Consider the following 17,267-nt stretch of genomic DNA (forward strand, 5'->3'; position numbering starts at 1 on the left):
ATAAAGAAACAGAATATATATATATATATATATATATATATATATATATATATATATATATAAATAATTTCTTTGTACTTTATACCACAAGGAGTTTGTTTAATACGTTCAAGCTTATGATTACACCATGCACGTGCATTTGTATTTAGACTGTTAATTGTGCTAATAATATAAACAAATGCGTATAAATTCATATTCAAACTACATTTTATATATTTATTTCAAACAAGAATACTAGTCTATACAACATCAAAGCAACAGAGTGCTTGTAGAATATTGACTTAAAACATTACTTATCTATCAACTTTTAAACATTTATAACATTAAGTAATATCAAACATTACTTTTTCTGTCGTGCGTATAACGTTGTTATATTGGAATGTAGGACAAAAAAAAATATGAAGTGATATGATCGCATCTCTTTTTCTATGTTAATACTGAATAATATATTACACTTTACAAAATCACTTTTTGTAAGCAAGCATTCGGACAAAACAAGAAAACGTCATTGTATTGTAATTAAAATTATATTAACGCTATAAAATTAACGTTAAACAGCTCAACGTGGATCTGACCTTTTAAATACAAGTCTTGCACAAATATTTTTAGTACCACATATTTGTTATTATAGTTTAATTTTTTAATTGATCAAAATTGTTGTAATTATTTTGTATAACGTTTGATAATAATTTTATTTAACTTTCTTTACTCTTATTTTCAATTTGATTAATGAAAATATTATAATCATTTCACTGATATATTACTTATACTTTCAAAACTCTATACATACTTTTAATTTCTTCATTCTGGTCTTGAAACAGGTCAGGTCACTATAATTCATTATTTTTTAATTATAATTTTTTTATGGAGCTTTTGGGAAGATGAAATTTGAATTATAATTATAAGAAAAATTAATGACGGGAATCTCTAGGATAAAATTCAGCAAGAGTATTGGCAGGAATTCGTTTAAGCATTTCCTTAGGGAAAATACGTAATAGTTGCCAGCCAATATCCAATGACTCAAAAACGGTACGATTTTCATAACTTCCCTGAGAAATAAAATTCTTTTCGAATTTGGAAAGAAATTCTAAGTATAATAAATCATCTGGTGTTAAGGCTTCTTCACCAACAACTGCTTTCATAGCTTGCACATCTTTTCCAATAGCATAACAGGCATACTAAAACAAAATTATTATTAAATTTACATTTTATTTTTTTTTTAACAATTATTAAAAAATGCCAGACTTACCAGTTGATTAGATACATCGGAGTGATCTTTTCGTGTCCTACTTTCACCAATAGCAGATTTCATAAGACGAGACAGAGATGGAAGTACATTAACAGGTGGATAAATTTGTCTATTATGAAGTTGACGATCAACATAAATTTGTCCCTCAGTAATATATCCAGTTAAATCAGGAATAGGGTGAGTGATATCATCATTTGGCATAGTTAGAATTGGAATTTGAGTAATAGAACCATTACGACCCTCTACTCGACCTGCTCGCTCATATATGGTTGCTAAATCAGTGTACATGTAACCAGGGAAACCACGTCGTCCTGGTACTTCTTCACGAGCTGCTGATACTTCACGAAGTGCCTCAGCATAAGAGGACATGTCAGTAAGTATTACTAAAACGTGTTTTTCACATTGGTAAGCTAGAAATTCAGCTGCAGTTAAAGCAAGACGTGGGGTAATGATTCTTTCAATAGTAGGATCATTAGCCAAATTCAAGAAGAGGCACACATTTTCCATAGAACCATTTTCCTCGAAATCTTGTTTGAAGAAACGAGCAGTTTCCATGTTTACACCCATAGCTGCGAACACAATGGCAAAGTTGTCTTCATGAGAATCTAAAACTGATTTCCCAGGTAATTTCACAAGACCAGCTTGACGACAAATTTGTGCAGCAATCTATATAAGACCATAAAATATAAGATAAAATAATTACATGTAGTGATTAAAAAATAAACATATATTAATTCAAGTACCTCATTATGTGGTAAACCAGCAGCTGAGAAAATGGGGATTTTTTGGCCACGAGCAATAGAATTCATAACATCAATAGCTGAAATACCAGTTTGGATCATTTCTGCTGGATAGATACGTGACCATGGATTAATAGGTTGACCATCAATATCAAGGAAATCTTCTGCCAAAATTGGCGGGCCTTTGTCAATTGGTTTTCCAGATCCATTAAAGACACGCCCCAACATGTCTTCAGACACAGGTGTCCGAAGAATATCACCAGTGAATTCACATAGAGTATTTTTTGCATCAATGCCAGAAGTACCCTCAAATACTTGAACTACAGCTTTAGAACCAGATACTTCTAACACTTGACCTGATCTCATAGAACCATCAGCTAACTTTAATTGGACAATTTCTGCAAACTTTGGAAATTTGACTTCATCTAATATAACTAATGGTCCATTTACACCTGACACGGTTTTATATGCTAAAAAGAAAAAACACAAATTTTTAATATCAGCTGTTATCCATAGATATGTAATTTTTTTTTATTTTATATAATTGTTAACACAAAATTAGTGTGCAATGTATTTATAGAGTATGATTAGTGATATCGTTCAAATAAATGTTTACATTGAATTTAATTTAAATGCGACAAAACAATTTGTCAAATCTTATTATGTCAATACTTCGTGTGCAGTCACATGATACATGGATAATATAATACTTCTATAAAGAATGTTTCCAGACTTTTAACTAAGCCATTAATCTTTAAAGAACATTATTTCATGTATTTTTTCATATTAAGAATATATTTTATAATTTATTATAGCAATTAAAGAGCAAACACTTTTGGGATCAGCTGACTTGTTGCAAATCGATCAACTGCTACGCCCAGTTTACGCTGAGTACTTATATTTCACTAGTTTTATGTTTATAGGTTTTAATTAAATAAATATCACTTACTAAGACGAGGATGTGAAATAAAATCTCTTGAAACAGCCAAAGCATGTTCCTTAGCAGCTTGATGTTCTCCGATAGTTTTAGCGTACATTTTGCTGAATACTTTGCTTGGTCTGTTACGTCGGCCAAACAGCAGAAGGTACTGCCACTGAGCTCCGATAAAAGAAGACAGACTCAAATGTTAAGAGTGGGGGGTAACTTGAATGTAGATTTAAATTGAAAATAAAGTCTACCATACATCAAAATAATTGATCAGAACTAATCAGAACTTTTAGAGTAGATAAAAATTGAAATTTCTTAATAGTTATGTGACTGTTATGTTTTATAATATTCCAATTAAATAAATTTTACTTTGGCAATCATGTAGATAAAGTGAACCATAAGTATCTGACAAAGATAAAAGCAAAAGCACGTGCGATCACGTGGTTTAGACTAAATGATTCGTTACGTGTTTATTATAAACAAAGTAATTTTTATAAAATAAGTTATTGCAATAAAAATATGCCGATAATAATATTGAAAATTATATACACAGAAATTTTATATTTTATCATGTAAGATGCCTTATTAAATCATATGTTCAGTTCTTGTTACCATTGGAGTTTATTCAAGTGTAATATTCCACTTTAAATAAGATTATTCAATAGCAATATTCAGTAATTGTATTCCAATAAAAGAATTGAGTAATATTTTTTCTCGTATTTCGAATTAATAACGTAGTAGTACAAATATAAAGATTACAGGATTATTTGATAATAAAAAATTATCCAAAGTAATGCTATCGTACTCTTTTGAATACTACAACACTCTTTTACAGTAAATTATAGAAAATAAGAAGACGTATCAAATTTATATTTTTCTACTTCTTATCTCGACTTCGTATTTTGATTGTAGGAATTGAAACTGTTTTGAAAGAAAAAAAAAAGAAAAAATGAATCAATCCTTAAGTGTAGAATATTTTAACTTACGACAACGTAAGGAACTTGCCAGAATTGGTTGCTGTTTGTAGCCCTCTGGTGGTACATTTGAGTTACAATACAGTGCAGTTCCTGTAGTGGTACTGCTTTTAGATACAGAGCTAATTCCGATAATTTCGCGCCGAAGAGGCGCGAGTGTTCAACGAGGTACGGTGGTGGATGGTTCGAGCATACATGTACGTTTGAGAAATATAATTTATTAAAAGTAGCGTTAAATATTTCGCAGTTCTTCTTATTTCTTTAAACGTGTATCGTGTATATCTTACGCAGCTTGATTACAAATATTTTTATCATCGTTCCACTTGACACTGTATCCTCGTGTACCACTGACAGACAGAAGGCCATATCTAGACCATGGCAGCTCTAAAACGAATAGTCAACCTATCAAAAACTCTTAAAACAATAACAGTTCAATCTCGTGCTTACTGTTTTGAAGCATCAAAAAAAACTTATTTTGCGTATCGGAACGAGCCATCAACGCCAATACCAGGGAAGGAACCTACTTGGGTTAAAACGGCCGATGAGGCCATTGAACATGCAGAACTAGATTCAGGTAATTAACGACTTTTCACAATGCAATTGTCACGTTAATGACACTTCAACTACAATTTTGCGATTTAATCGATAAAACAAGCATTGATTCATTCAATTTCTTATACAAGATTGTAACTGTGCAGAAATTTTCTTTTATAGAAAGTTAACCTTAAAACAGGAAATAAATTCAAATGTCAATGATTTGTATGTGTTGACATAACAATACTTTGTAAATATGTTAGAAATGAAGACTTACTTTTTGAATTGATAATTTTAAGCATTTTTTGAGAGGATATTAAAGTGATTTTGAATTTGTTTAAATTCTGATTTCTATTAAATTTACACGAATGAGATCATTTCATTTGTAAGATACAGGAGAGAACCATTTTAAAAATAGGTTTTTGATTATATTGAACTTTTATTAACTATTACTGATTTTCGCGCCTTTTAATTTTTCTAATCGAACGGACACACATCTTCGGTATATCATTGCTGTTTATTAATGTAACATTAATTCTTGCAACAACACATTTATTAATTTTTTACATACATAGTCCAATTCTGATTTTGAACTTTATACATTTCACAATTGTTATGTACAATCGAATTATACAATGTAATCGAATTGATAATTTTTATTACGTAACATTTTATGTAGAGCATACTCAATGAATACAGATTACCGACGATTGACTTAATAAAAGTCTGACGTAATAAGACAGGAACAAATTAGAATCTGAAATACTATTACAAAAATACTAAAATACTTCATACAATTATATTTATTTTCGATTAATGCAATGAAGCATTACATCTGAGTACTATGAATCATATACACTGTTTACCTTTGTAGTTATTTTCACGAATAGTTTTTAGTATAAAATATTTTCGTGCGGAAATATTTCGCAATAAAAAAATGTGTATGGTTTAACCATTGATCTAAACTCCTACTTATGATTAATTCTGGCATAGTAACCTATTGCTCACACCATATATTATTAAATAAACTCGATTTTTTAAATAAAATTTTATTACTCGTATTAAAAACATTATTTTATTAAAAACAAAAGACAAATGACGGCGACTAAATGTTTTTTAAAGTAACTCGACTATTTTTCCACTTGTACTGTTCTCATTTTTTAACTTCTTTTTTAGAATTATAAAATCGTATCTTAGATACGGGACGAAATAATTCTAAGAATTGTAATAGTGACTCACAGACGGCATCAAGGACGTATTGTCTTTCACGACATTTAACTAAACAAGCAATCATTATTTCATACGTATCGGTGTTTATGTATCGGCAGCCGTATAATTAATATTTACTGTGCTATATTGTAAACAATTTTTAACCATCGATGAATACATTTTTTTATAATTAAGTAAAATAATTTGAAACTTTCATGGTGTTAAGGTATAATATGGTTTAAACAAGAACATTATTTCAAAAAGGCATTTTTCTTAATTATATATATCGAATATGGGTTTAAAAGATTCCGTTCGGCCAGGAAATACGTAAACAAATCTCTATGCAAATTTAAACCGAAACTTATTTCTTAAACGTGCATGAAAATTTTATTACACGTTCGGAAACTTTATATTGAGACGTTTCTGTTTATATTTACTACCAAGACCTAAATATAGAATAGTACTTTGTTTAAAATTTTTATATGATATTAATTTTTTTTTTTTGTAATAGTAGCCATCTTAATATTATCATATATTATACGATATGATGGAAATAATTTGTATAAGAGCTTCTACGTTATAAAAGTTTGATATATCAAGCTAAAAACAAAGCATTATTCTTAATTTGAACGTTTCATTTGTTAAATAGACCAAGCGAATGCGATTTCGTGCTCTTCGGCCAAGGAGGAGTATTTTGAGGTCAAGGTGTAAATACCTGCAATTGCATATAAACAGAGACTTATTTTAATATCGAATATCTCTCCAAAAAATTGTAATAAAAATGACTACATACACTAAATAATTTTTGTACCAATATTTGGATATAGCATATTCCTATATCCTATTGTCAAATATTAAATGAATGATCTTTATGTAATGTTCTATATCTTTTGTTTTGCAGATAATTAGGTTTGCAATGAAATATTTTCCTTCGGTAAAGCTATCGTTATCTGTTCCGTTGTATAAATAGCACATTACACGATGTATTAGACGGTTTTATTGTCCTGCTTCACATCATTCTAGTTTCAATGCTTACCGTCTGTAATGTCGACAAAAAATTTGAATTTTTTAATTTCAGCGACATATTCTTTTCGGTAAAAATATAACCGAAATTGATCACTTCAGAATTGTCTTGCTTTCTCAAATATTTGCGTTAAAACGTAAAACAATAATGGTCAAAAGCAATAATTAAAAATGCGATTATTCAGAGTGAAGGATATAATTTAGTTTTATTATTAATGAAGCGATTTAATTTTCTTTCTTTTTACTTTACCTAATTTGATTCAACAAAACCTATAAAGTTATTTTTGTTACATTTTTCTGTAAATTTTTTTCTGAAATAGGTTAAAAATTATTCTCAGTTCTCTATATGGTGCTATATTATTTCTTTTAGCTCATACCGAAATGGTCGTGGGTGTAATAAAATAATTTTTGTTTGCCATTCGAAGTAAGATAAAAAATAAGGAATCGATATGTATGGTCACGGCACAAGATTGTGATCGCTGAAGGTCATCGAACAACTATCATTGTTCGGTATTTTTCGCGACTCTTTGTTTCATCTCGCGTTTATTTCAAAATGTAAAAAACAAATTATGACTATAATGATTACAATAAATTACAAATTATGAAAAAATTACTTCAGTATCAATGAAAATAATCAAGGTGGACAAAATTATATTTCATTCTGCTTATGTAAAAATATTGACTTTTAAATGTATGTGTAATAATATAAATTACTTTATTACAGATCAGGTGGTGTTTGTTCAGGGAGCAGCAGCAACACCTGTTGAATCTTTAAGAGCAATGACTGAATATGGTGTTCGGTGCAATATAAGAAATGTACGATTATATCATATGCATCTTGAGGGTGCTGCCCCATTCGCAACACCAGAAAACGCAAGTATGTCATAATCTGTGTTTTCTTTTGAAATAATTGTGATAAGCTTGATTAGTTGATTTGTTACTGATGCAATTTTAAATCAACCAAATTTAGTATTCACAGTAAGTAAATAATGTAATATACATATTTCAATTATTAATGGATCAAAACCCAATTTTGTATTGAAATAAGCTTATAACAATAGTGATAGAAATTTATATACATAAACTTATTATTATTATCGAATCATCCTACTATAATACTCCAATATCTGGTGGTCTTGAAAGATTGCACAAAGCCAAAAAAAAGAAATCTAATTTCTCAATACTCATTGGTAGAAGAAACAATATCATTAATTAGATCACAAGATCTATATTTAATTTTATAAGTGACATAGAGTAAAAAATCAGATTTCTCCTATAGTGTTTAAATGGTACATGAAAATTAATGAAACTTAACAAAAGTAAACATATAATTTGTCCATTAATGATTTTAAAAAGAAAAGTTTAGTCAATTACTATTATGCAAATTGTCAATGTGATTGTCTTAAGTCTATTTTTGCACAACAAGATGAGATATATATTATGATATTTTATACGATGCAAATCTCGAAAATTTTTGCTATTCACTTTTCAACATTGTCCCATTCTTAATTTATTTGTGTTGATATTTTCAGAAGCTGAAGAAAAGTATTTATATGTAACTTAGATGTAAATCCTTTTTTTTCTTTTGTATGTAACAATGACAATGAATATAATAGCAATATCTAACTATACATCAATACTTTTATATATTATGACACTTCGTATACAGAACATTTCAGGTCCATCAGCTTATTCATTGGAGGCAATGTAAGAGCAGCTGTTCAAGCAGGAACCGCCGACTGCGTTCCGATTTTCTTACACGAAATTCCACGATTATTTAAGGAAGGATACGTTAAGCCTGACATTGCTCTTATCCATGTTTCTCCTCCTGATGAACATGGATATTGTTCACTTGGTACTAGTGTGGATTGTGTGAGGTCTGCCGTGAGCCATTGCAAATATATCGTAGGTAAATTTTCAAATCTTTCTAATTCTGTCATTACAGTGCCTTTACATAAAAATTAATTTTAAATAAATTCTTTGTTATCATCTTTTATAGCATTAGTAAACAAACACATGCCAAGGACATTTGGTGATGCTATTATTCACGTTAGCCATTTGGACTACGCTGTGCAGCATGACGCACCACTTCCAGCTCATCCTGTAAAAGCACCATCGAAGGAAGAACAGCAAATCGGTAAAAATATTGCGGAAAATTTAGTAGTAAACGGAGCTACGTTACAACTGGGTATTGGTAGCATACCAGATGCAGTGTTGTCAGCTTTGGGTAATCACAAAGATCTTGGAATTCATAGTGAAATGTTCAGCGACGGCGTGGTTGATCTTGTAAATAAAGGATGCGTCACGAATAATCGAAAAACAATGCATAAAGGTCGAATCGTCGGTTCGTTTTGTGTTGGCTCTCAAAAATTGTACAATTTTATGCACGACAATCCTTTCATAGGTAAGTCTATTTTTTTTATGGCGATTATTAATTAAATTTTTTATCGAAATAAAATGTTAAACTAACGGATATTACAGAAATGCTGGTGGTGGACTATGTAAATGATCCAAAAGTAATAGCTAAGCAACCGAACATGACAGCTATCAATTCGTGTATCGAGGTTGATATTACTGGACAAATTTGCTCTGACAGTATCGGAACTAGAATGTATTCTGGATTTGGAGGGCAATTAGATTTCATCACAGGTGCAGCGATTAGCGATGATCGTTGTGGAAAGCCCATTATTGCCTTACAATCTATTACTTCCAAGGGTGAGAGCAAAATTCAGCCTGTTCTTAAATCAGGTATGTAACAATTATTTTTAAACGATCGAGTTCTTGCACTCGTTAGAGTAATTTTATATTTTATTTTAAGGTGCCGGTGTTGTTACGAGTAGAGCAGTTGCTCGATATGTCGTTACGGAACATGGAATTGCTAGTTTATTCGGTAAAAGTCTTCAGCAACGAGCGTACGAACTAATTCAAGTTGCCCATCCCGATCACAGAGAGGCTTTGGAAAAAGCAGCATTTAAACGTTTGAACGTCATGCCAGCGCCATAAGCGTTTTAATAAAAGTAACCGACAAATTCTAATAGCATTTCGCGATAGTTTTACACATACGTGCTTAAGATCTCCATCACAAACTATCTCTTGATTTTTATTTTATTTACGCCTTCTTGCCAAGAAAATGAATATGTAGAATCATAATGATCAAAAGCACTGAAAACAGATCTTAACATCAGATACAGGGAATCACATTCTGAGTAAATATAAGGTGTTTCATTGTAAACAGTTAGGGAATTACACATCCCTAAACAAACTTGAAAAAGCGTTTAATTTAAATAGGTATTTAACGTTAAAAACACGAACAAAAACAGTATATACTTTAAAATTAAAATAATGAAGATAAATACTTTTTATATGAAATTTCAAAACGTTCCTCTGTATAATACAATTATTGTAATAATTGGAGGCAAATCGCATTTGAAACAATAAATTTAAAATGAAATGTAAATACATATATTACATTGTTACGACCATCCCCCCCCCCCCCCGTTACATGTAGTATAAGATATGTGAAAGCGTATCGTATGTTTTAATAATTTCGTATCGAAAAGATTGAAAAATCGAAAACCGACAAATGCGATATTCAAATACTAATCGTGGAGATGGTAACGCATCTAATGTGCTCTGATGTAATTTGACATTTCACGAAATCCTTTAGATTATGTGTCATCTAAATTTTGATGTAGTTGACTTTTATATTCCATCGTATCAACAAATTTTTGCGGGACTTAATCATTAAAAAATTTTCGACGCGTCATATGCCTTCTGACAAAATGTTCGGTGTCAATTTTCGTCGAAATGTAGAATCAGCGTTCACTAAATTTGTACCGAAGAAATCGCTTCATATGTGTGGTTTAAAGTACATACGAGAACCTTTACAACCCTTAAAGCGTTGTCCACGATGGGTTTGTGTAGAGGATGCTATTAAAATCATAAATTCAGGTATCTATAATGATTTTGTGTAGAATATTTAAATCCAATTTAAAAAAGAATTTGGTATTAGATTGGCTTCTTAAATTCTTGCTTCCAGAGCACTTAGTTTTCATACAAGGAGGCGCAGCTACGCCTATGGAATTGTTACGTGCTATGACCGAACACGGTGTCTGCAATAATCTCCGCGGAGTACGATTACTTCATATGGGTCTCGAAGGAGATGCACCGTTTGCAAGTCCTGAATTTCAGAGTACGATATTCTGTTATTCTCAATTACGGCCACAATATAAATCTCATTGAGCATAATCTCAATTACGAGCATAATATACTTCTCACTGTGAACATTTTCAATTACGGAAAAAATATGATTCTCAATGTGCTCCGTGATCATAAAGTGACGATTGTCTTTTAGAACACTTCAGGTCCGTAAGTTTTTACATTGGAGCTAATCTCAGAGATGCTGTTAACGAAGGCAGAGCAGATTATATTCCAATATTTCTTCATGAAGTACCAAAGCTTTTTTATGAAAAAAGAATCGTTCCAGATGTCGCGTTAATTCATGTCAGCGTGCCGGACGCACGTGGCTTTTGTTCTCTAGGTGTAAGCGTAGACTGTACCCGTGCTGCGCTGAGTTCGGCAAAAGTTATCATTGGTTAATAGATAATCGTTAATTATAAACGACAGTTATCAGTCAATTAGACTAAACATTGTTTTTATACTTCGACGCAGCTCAAGTTAATGAACACATGCCAAGATCATTTGGAGATACAGTAATCCATTCTAGCCACATTGATTGGGCTGTGAAATACGATTGTCCTTTGCCATGTGTAGCCAGTACTCCACCAAATGAACTCGAACTGGAAATTGGCAAGGCAATAGCGCAAAGGTTAATAAATGATGGAGCAACTTTGCAACTTGGAATAGGCAATATTCCCGACGCTGTTCTCTGCGCCCTCGGAAACCACAAAGATCTGGGTGTACATACAGAGATCATGGGTGATACAATGGTAGATCTAGCAGAACGTGGAAATATTTCAAATAAAATGAAAGTTAAACATAGAGGACGTATGGTCACATCTTTAGCAATTGGTACCAAAAGAGTATATGACTTTTTGCACAATAATCCATTTGTAGGTATGTGTAAATTTTTACAAATGTTTTCTTAACATCAACCTTATTTTCATACTTCAACGTTTATTTACTTATATAGAAATGCTTACGATCAATTATGTGAACGACCCTCGAGTAATATCGCAACAACCAAAAATGACAGCCATTAATTCTTGCATAGAAATGGACATTACTGGTCAAGTATGTTCAGACAGTTTAGGATGTAAAATGTACTCTGGTTTTGGAGGACAACTTGACTTCATTCGTGGTGCTGCAATGGGTCAAGATGGTCATGGGAAAGCTATAATTGCGTTTCCCTCAGTCACAAGCAAAGGCGAGAGTAAAATTCAACCTGTACTTAAACTTGGTATGAAATCAAATTCTTTGAATCAAATTCACATTATTCTTTTACAAGAAATTGCTTTTTTAAATTGATGCGAGTTTTTTGAAAAGTATAATTTTTAAATGCAATCATAATCATTTGTTTTCTAGGTGGTGGAGTCGTAGTAACAAGAGCACATGCACATTATATTGTTACAGAACATGGAATAGCACAACTTTTTGGTAAAACATTACGCCAGCGAGCAAATGCATTGATTCAAATTGCTCATCCGGATCATAGAGAATGTCTTGAAAAAGCTGCATATGAAAGACTTAAATGTAATCCAACTAAATATTTATAATTTATGTATACACATGTAAGTTGTAAATTGTATAAAATCTAACAGGTTTGATCCTTTTGTATATGCGTAAGTCAACAACTGTAATTCATCTAAATGTTTTTAGTTTATGTGCAACAAAATTCTTATGTGAATTTAAAATGTTGATGTCACTTTTCTTTTTATGATTGATTTATAATTATTATCAATGAAATAATTATACTTTAATATATAACATTTTTTATATACAGTTTCAATAACTATTGCTGATTGTTATCTAAAAGGCACTATACAAAATAAATATTGCATTCATACAAACATATGTTTTAGTTTATAAATATATTGCATGCTTAATATTAAAGTTCATCTTACTAAAAATTTATTCCTTCAGGTAACGTTCCTTCTCGTCGTCTTTTCTCCACATTTTCATAATATTCTGAGAAATTAACATAAGGTTTAATTTTTGCATTTCTAATTGTTGGTCTTGTACCAGGGGGATACATATCTGATGTTGTGGAGGTTTCACTTGTTGATGTATCAAAATTTTCATCCGTAACTCCTGTACTTGAGTAATCCTCATTTTCTGGCATTGTTTTTATTGGGACAATTTCTACAATTGGATTAAATCTAACCGATTGATTAGTTGTTAAACTTGTCAATGCACAGGGAAGTGGAAAATCAAAATTTCGCACAAGAAGTGTTATATCATCTCGTTTACCGGTAGTCATTGTACTCTGAGAGTTACTCATGTTAACATCATGATGAATTCTTACAACTTTGTCTACAACTGCTTGAGCAACTCCTGTCAAAGTAGACTGTACACGAAACTGAAATTTATTTCATAAGAATAAAAATATAATCATTGCATAATTACTGCATAATCATCAATAAATTACTTCTTACCTGTTCAACTGCTATAAGAGCTAGTTCTTTATTAACTTGATCAGTACCAGTTGCTTCTTCTAATGATTTATAAAGACCACGAGACATAAGTAATAAAAACCTGCAAGAATCATCAAGCTCTATTCCACCATGAATTTCTGGTTCAGCAATAATAGGCTCTGCTGTGGCAGATGCTAATTCCTCAAATTCTCTATATCCTCCTTTAACAAGGTAATTTCCAAGACAACGGGTATTTTCCTGATTTCCAAGATGAGATCCTTCAATATAAATTGTTGCTAAATTGTTCAGTACAATAAAACCAAAATTAATTGAAGTATTATTCAAATACCTTGTTTTATGGAATCGATATCTAATCCTAAGTGCGATAATCGCAATAATTCATCTTCATTCCGTAAATCATGATCGACACTTAACTGTATAACCCTTAACACTTGGTTATTATCGGTTTTACACAATAAAGCTCTACTATCACCAACATTTGCAACATACAATTTCCCACCAAACACAAGAGCCACAACTGCACTTGTACCTGCTGATAGCTCACAATTTAATGAATTTAATTTATCAACCTGAAAAGAAAAGTTTTATGTAAATATTTACTACTTTCATTAATAAGTTCATTTAATAAATCTAACCAAATGAGGAAATTTTTGGTATGTTTCATATGAGTTCAATCCATCAGGTATATCAAACTGTAAGCTAGTTCGTTCAGCCAAAAGATCACCAATAGAATCCAGATATCCTCGTTCTACAGCTATAAATGCTTGTCTGGAATAATAATTTATTTCACCAAAATACAATCATTTTGTGTTTTTATTGTTTAGTTATACATTATTACCTGAGAACTTCTTTGATTTCTTCATCCGTTGATTTACCATTTAACTGTCCAAGTAAAATCTCTGCAGCCATTCGTTGCATAGCGAAATTTGTTGCTTTTGTTCCTTCATGACCATCAAACACTCCATAAAGGAATGTTGAATCATTATAACGACAATGAAAACTGCGATCTTCAAATGGATGCTCCTTTTGCCTATATCCATCCTCTCGATAAATTTGATTTGTAGAAAATCCTACTCCTAGATGAATATTTAAGAAACATATATAATATTCACATATTCATTTATAGGTTATACGGTCTATGACAATTAACTGTTACGTACCAGATTGTTTGCAGACTGGCAAATCGTCCGTCCAACTGTATTGAGTATCTTGAAAAGGCATTAAATTAGGGTGTTCTGCCCTATTGGGCATTATTAAAGATATAAATTAACTTCGATAAAAATTTCAATTATTAAACATACTATATTGCTCTGAGGATATATAAACTTACGTTTCTAATATATCGATTAAATATCGATTTATGTCGATTAAAGATACGTATTGAAAATTTGTAACAATCGATTAAGTATATTTCAAATAAACGCTACTAACTACGATACTTTATATCTTAATTATTTAGGTCATATAAATTTATGAATATGTTTACACAATGTATACAACAAAATATTAAATGACAATATAACATAATTGTTCAATAAATAATACGCATTTTCTTGTAATATTTAAATAAAATTCTATAATATATTTCACGAAACATTTTTGTGTTTTACTTTACCAAACCTTCATTTTTTTTCGACAAAGGATGTATGTTATTAAAAACAAAAGCAGTTTTTGTCACATACATCTTTTATCCTACCTGCCAAATGACATAACATTTAGGTTTATTAACAGTATAAATTTTTGTAATTAATAAAAATTAAAATGATCGAAAATTGAATATATAACAACTGTAACGACATAGTCATGGATAATTAATCTCAGAAAATATTTACAACATGAAAATCTAACAAATTGCATATGTAATATTACTTAAAATAACATTAAATTAACAAAAAATTATAAATTATTGAACAGGTATTTATTTCAATCTTGATCCTATTTATTAGTTTTTATAAATTAATCTTTTTATAAATTATTTTTTTATATATTGATATTTTGCAAATATAAGAAATTATTATTTTTATATTTCTCTGATATCTTCAGAAAATAAAGTTTCCTTTCCTTAAATATTCATCTTTTAATGTTCTTACATTACATTTACTCTATAAAAGAGAAAATGCGCCGGAATGTACGGGGAGGTGTCACCGGTGTTGGGCTTACAAAAACACAACAACTCCGTCAAGCAAAGACCTCAGTCTTGCTACAAGAACAGAAGAAAAAGCAAGATGAAGAAAAGAGACGTGAACCAGACCCATTCGGACGGCGTAAAAGAGTAGTAGTACCTGAGCCAAAAAAGGTCGACTTTAAGAAGCCAGGAATGACTAAAACGATGTTGGCTAGAGTAAAAGCAGCAGAAAAATTTAAACAAGAATACGAACGCAAGAAGGAAGCAACACTGACTGCTGGTCGAGTACCTAAAAGAACACCTGCTCCAATAGGAGGTGATTCCAGGTTGCGACAGTAGTTGAATCTAATTTAAGGAAATATTTTCATGATATAAGATTTCCAGTACCATCCCCAAATTTATTTTTAATTAGAGTGGGTAGAGAAAGATTAACGGCACCTAGAGGAAAATCACGTACTACGGCTGCACCTACTCCAAAACCATTGCCAGTAATTAGAGATGATATACAAGCTGGACCCAGTCATGTCAAAAAAAAAGCAACTCCAAAAAGTTTACCTAAAAAAACCAATGAATTAGTCAAAGTATTAAATGCTGATGTAGTTCAGGCTGAACCAATTGGTGATGGACCAATTAGTAATGTTATAATACCTCCTGGAACATTAACTAATGATCGTACTACAATTGTCAGCATCCCACCATCTACTGATGTTGAAATAAAAATGACATCACAAGTAGCAAATCGCTCTATTCAAGTGATCAGGTGAATTTATAACCTTTTGTTTTACCTATAATGGTAATACAAATTCTTTTCACTTTTGACAGTGAAACTCTTAACAAGCAGGATGCTGTAGAAAGTAGAGCAGTAAACAATAAATTACTGGAATTGCAACAAGCTAGACGAGATTTTGTTATTGCTGTGGCAAATGTTGGTGGAAATGCTGTTAACATTGAAGATGAAACTCCTCCTGATTTTCTTCAAACAAGTGACCACTTATCACCAATTCAATCTAGATACAAGTAAAGTTTCAAGTATTGTATTAAATAAAATTTTGATAATCACTATATCTATTAATGATATTTATATAGAACCCATGCTATCGAGGATTTTGTCCAATCAAAATATCAAAGGGATCGTCAAGATATTCCAAGTGCTCATGAAATTATGCAAGAAAGTTTAATGAATCTAAAGGATAAAGATGTATCCAGAAGATTAGAAGAAGAATTTGAAAGAATAGCAGCTGCAGAGTATGTGCCAGATGATTTACAGCTCGATGCTCCTTTTGATGAAGAAATGCTCAGAGAGATAGAAGATGTACCTTTTGATGGTGAGATTGACACATCAGTGTCAACTCCTGAAACAACACAACAAACAAGTTATGAACAAAGAAGCTTTGATCCAGACGTACTTGAAAGATTTTTAGATCTTCGACGTTATCCTCCTTGTCCAGAATGTGGACCACATTTACCACCCAAAGGCAAAGAAGATTTAAATCCTGATTTATGGGATCTGTACGATCCATGGTACAGAAGTATATCACGAGATCTTATAGAGTTTGATTTAATTGACTTTGATTAAAATAATAATAATCAAATATTGGACACTTTTATCTTATGCTATCACATTTCATCACAAACCATTTTTTTTATAATAATTCACTGTAAAACATCCATGTCTTGTGTAATGTAAAACTACTACACACGTGTAAACAGTAATAATAATAATAATAATAATAATGGTTTATCAGATAATACTAAGTAATTAATAAAATGATTATCAAACACAATTTTATACAAGAAAAATATAAAAATACAAATAATAAACAATTACAACACATGTTAGAAGTAATGATTATCGTATATTATTTAAATTA

At 30.9% G+C, this 17,267-nt stretch overlaps 4 protein-coding genes across 7 annotated transcripts; 2 read left to right on the plus strand and 2 right to left on the minus strand.

Moving 5' to 3' along the window:
* Positions 1-82: 82 nt before the first annotated feature.
* Positions 83-3,975, minus strand: Vha55 (V-type proton ATPase subunit Vha55). The gene is made up of 5 exons (XM_076310598.1): positions 3,904-3,975; positions 2,939-3,083; positions 1,993-2,459; positions 1,250-1,915; positions 83-1,178 (listed from the first exon to the last, which is right to left on the minus strand). The coding sequence occupies exons 1-5, from the start codon at positions 3,958-3,960 to the stop codon at positions 912-914; spliced, it is 1,602 nt and encodes a 533-aa protein (XP_076166713.1). The 5' UTR covers positions 3,961-3,975; the 3' UTR covers positions 83-911.
* A 61-nt stretch (positions 3,976-4,036) lies between these two features.
* LOC143146372 (succinyl-CoA:acetate/propanoyl-CoA:succinate CoA transferase) lies at positions 4,037-10,111 on the plus strand. Its single transcript, XM_076310601.1, has 6 exons — positions 4,037-4,465; positions 7,382-7,534; positions 8,327-8,566; positions 8,657-9,061; positions 9,139-9,405; positions 9,476-10,111. Exons 1-6 carry the CDS (start codon positions 4,267-4,269, stop codon positions 9,658-9,660), a joined length of 1,449 nt encoding a protein of 482 aa, XP_076166716.1. The 5' UTR covers positions 4,037-4,266; the 3' UTR covers positions 9,661-10,111.
* LOC143146371 (TGF-beta-activated kinase 1 and MAP3K7-binding protein 1) lies at positions 8,214-14,649 on the minus strand. Of its 4 annotated transcripts, none has more exons than XR_012991922.1 (8): positions 14,432-14,649; positions 14,110-14,347; positions 13,907-14,039; positions 13,600-13,840; positions 13,272-13,528; positions 12,741-13,195; positions 11,820-11,980; positions 10,187-11,570 (listed from the first exon to the last, which is right to left on the minus strand). XR_012991922.1 is itself a non-coding variant. In XM_076310600.1 (7 exons), coding segments are annotated over exons 1-7 (1,416 nt in total). In that variant the 5' UTR covers positions 14,523-14,646; the 3' UTR covers positions 8,214-8,604. The 4 variants fall into 4 exon arrangements, 2 of the variants coding, with proteins under 2 accessions (XP_076166715.1, XP_076166714.1); XR_012991923.1 differs by having other exon boundaries at positions 10,187-11,612; XM_076310600.1 differs by lacking the exons at positions 10,187-11,570; positions 11,820-11,980 and adding an exon at positions 8,214-8,605 and having other exon boundaries at positions 14,432-14,646.
* Positions 14,650-15,387: 738 nt separating this feature from the next.
* On the plus strand, positions 15,388-17,054 carry LOC143146105 (uncharacterized). Its single transcript, XM_076310116.1, has 4 exons — positions 15,388-15,712; positions 15,781-16,156; positions 16,219-16,361; positions 16,470-17,054. The coding sequence occupies exons 1-4, from the start codon at positions 15,388-15,390 to the stop codon at positions 16,970-16,972; spliced, it is 1,347 nt and encodes a 448-aa protein (XP_076166231.1). The 3' UTR covers positions 16,973-17,054.
* The last annotated feature ends 213 nt before the right edge of the window (positions 17,055-17,267 follow it).

Source organism: Ptiloglossa arizonensis, chromosome 4 (assembly GCF_051014685.1).
Source record: "Ptiloglossa arizonensis isolate GNS036 chromosome 4, iyPtiAriz1_principal, whole genome shotgun sequence".
NCBI lineage: Eukaryota > Metazoa > Arthropoda > Insecta > Hymenoptera > Colletidae > Ptiloglossa > Ptiloglossa arizonensis.